Raw genomic sequence first — 2163 nt, forward strand, 5'->3', positions numbered from 1 at the left:
AGGCTTTGGAGATGGGAAATCTCTAAAGTTGCTTACCAGGGGAATGCAAAAGTAAGTAGAGGGTGCGAAGCTGGATCAACTGAAACGTTACAAAAAAGGAGTTTATTTCCCCATTACAAGCCAAAAAAAATTCCAAAAATTGAATTGGTCCTTAGAAGTTAAAATCAACATCTATATTTTCAGGGGTGTGGAATTCCTATCGCCCGGGACATATAGTTTCGGGCGCCGGGCGAGTAGTTTTAAAGCACATTCAGCCCGGTTCCGGACAAGCAGAGCTGAATGTACATTGTGGAGCCGCCGCTCGTTTAATACAAGTGGTCTGATCAGACCACTTGTATTAATTTGAGCAGCGGCGATAGTTTCTGCCCGCCCCCACGCAGTTTTCGGGGTCACCCGCTCTCCCGGGGGACCCCGAAAACTAAGGCACAACGGCTCAGCCATAGAGCAGACGAAAAATGTCTGCTCTACGGGCTCTCTGTGTGTTCTCTGAGACCGTGGCGCTGTAATCACAGCGCCACCTGTCTCGGCTGTCAGGAACTACACAGAACAGCTGTTCTGTGTTGGAGGGCAGGTTCCATAAAGAGAACCTGTCACCTCCAAACTATCACATAAGGGATTTTAATCTCCTATGTAATAGGAAGAACATTAAGGGGAAAAAGTAAATAAATAAAAAGTTAAATTTAAAAAAATTAAATATATAAAGATTTTAAAAATGACAAAATAAAAATGAAAAAGTAAAAAATAAATAAAAATGAAACCCTGCTGCCCCCGCCATCTGCATGCAAATAAACACATGCGTAGGACATTCTGCATGCGCTTTGAGATTGCAGCTGCCATTCCATGGTGGTAACCAGAATTCTCTTACACACACATAATGTGCATTAAAGGGTAAGTTCATTTTCCCAGGTAATATGGAAAAATAAAAATTACACGATGAAATCTGGCCCTGTCTCTCCCAAACCGCCACCCCCTGCCTATACTTACCTTTCGGCGAACAATCCTCCCCTCCGCCAGTATGGGTGTACTATCTGTCCCCCGTACTGCTGTCCAGCGCAGTCCTCCCTTATGCATTTTGAATTTCGCTCGCAAATTGCAAGCACTCATTGGTCAACGTGGTCAGATGACTGCGCTGACCAGTGAGAAGCGCTATTTAGCACAGTAAAATATGTTTTGATTAGGGGTGCACCGATACTAGTATCAGTGCCGATACCGAGTATTTGGGCAAGTACTCGTACTCACCCAAGTGCTCCGATATCTTCCCTGATATTGGAACTTACGGCCAGATGAAAATTTCCTTTGACTGGCAGTGCCGTAGGGGAACATGGAGCCAGCTTCCCGTGCAATCAGGAAGCCGTGCGGCAAGTAATGACCCGCCTCCTGGTTTTCTGATCGGCCCGGGAAGCCGGCTCCTTGCTGATTGGCTGGAAAGCCGGCTTCCTGGCCAATCAGCATCGAGCCAGTTTCCCGGTCATTACTCGCCACCCGGCTTCCTGATTGACCGGGAAGCAGGTTTCCCGGCCAATCGCAATCAAGCAGGCCAAACAATATGGAGCCGGCTTCCGTGGCAATCAGGAACCTGGGTGGGATGTCATTACCCACTGCCCGGCTTTCTGATTTCCACGGAAGCCTGCTCTATGTCAGTGGAAGCACCGGTATTAGTATTCAGTGTCGGCGAGATACGAAAGCAAAAAAAAAAATAAAAATCATCGGTACTCGTACTCGATACCGAAAAACCGGTATTGGTGCATCCTTAGGTTTTGATTAAAACGATTTTTTGTATTGGGACAAGTAGATTGTCGTAAATGACAAGTAGATTTGGCCCCCACTTTAGCCCTTGGACAAGTAGTTTTTAAAAAAAATTTCCACACCCCTGATATTCCTTTATATACAAATTAACTTGGATCTACCTTAAAAAAGGTGCCCACTGCCGTCCGGAAAACCAGATTCAAAAAAGTGACCTTCATTTAGACCAGCTAATGAAGCTAAACAGGAGGTTCCAAGCAGAAAACAAGAGTTCCATTTAAATAAGTAGAGGCGACCTTACCTGCCTTTGAGAGTCATTGAAATATGCAGGCACAGTGATAACTGCGTTCTTGGCAGCATGGCTCAAATAATTTTCTAAAGATGAGGGGGGAAAAAGAACAAATTATACACACAAACACA

General features: G+C 45.2%; 1 protein-coding gene across 1 annotated transcript in view; it reads right to left on the reverse strand.

Annotated features, from left to right (window-relative positions):
* The window catches only part of HSPA9 (heat shock protein family A (Hsp70) member 9), a gene marked incomplete at its 3' end in the record, with an annotated part of 84013 nt that overhangs the window by 16452 nt on the left and 65398 nt on the right, over positions 1–2163 (reverse strand). Inside the window, exon 6 of the mRNA XM_018574419.1 lies at positions 2045–2118. Coding sequence (XP_018429921.1) covers positions 2045–2118 — 74 coding nt within the window. The remainder of the gene's footprint in view (positions 1–2044; positions 2119–2163) is intronic.

The sequence above is a fragment of the Nanorana parkeri genome, unplaced genomic scaffold, assembly GCF_000935625.1.
Source record: "Nanorana parkeri isolate BGI_ZX_2015 unplaced genomic scaffold, ASM93562v1 scaffold2952, whole genome shotgun sequence".
Lineage (NCBI taxonomy): Eukaryota > Metazoa > Chordata > Amphibia > Anura > Dicroglossidae > Nanorana > Nanorana parkeri.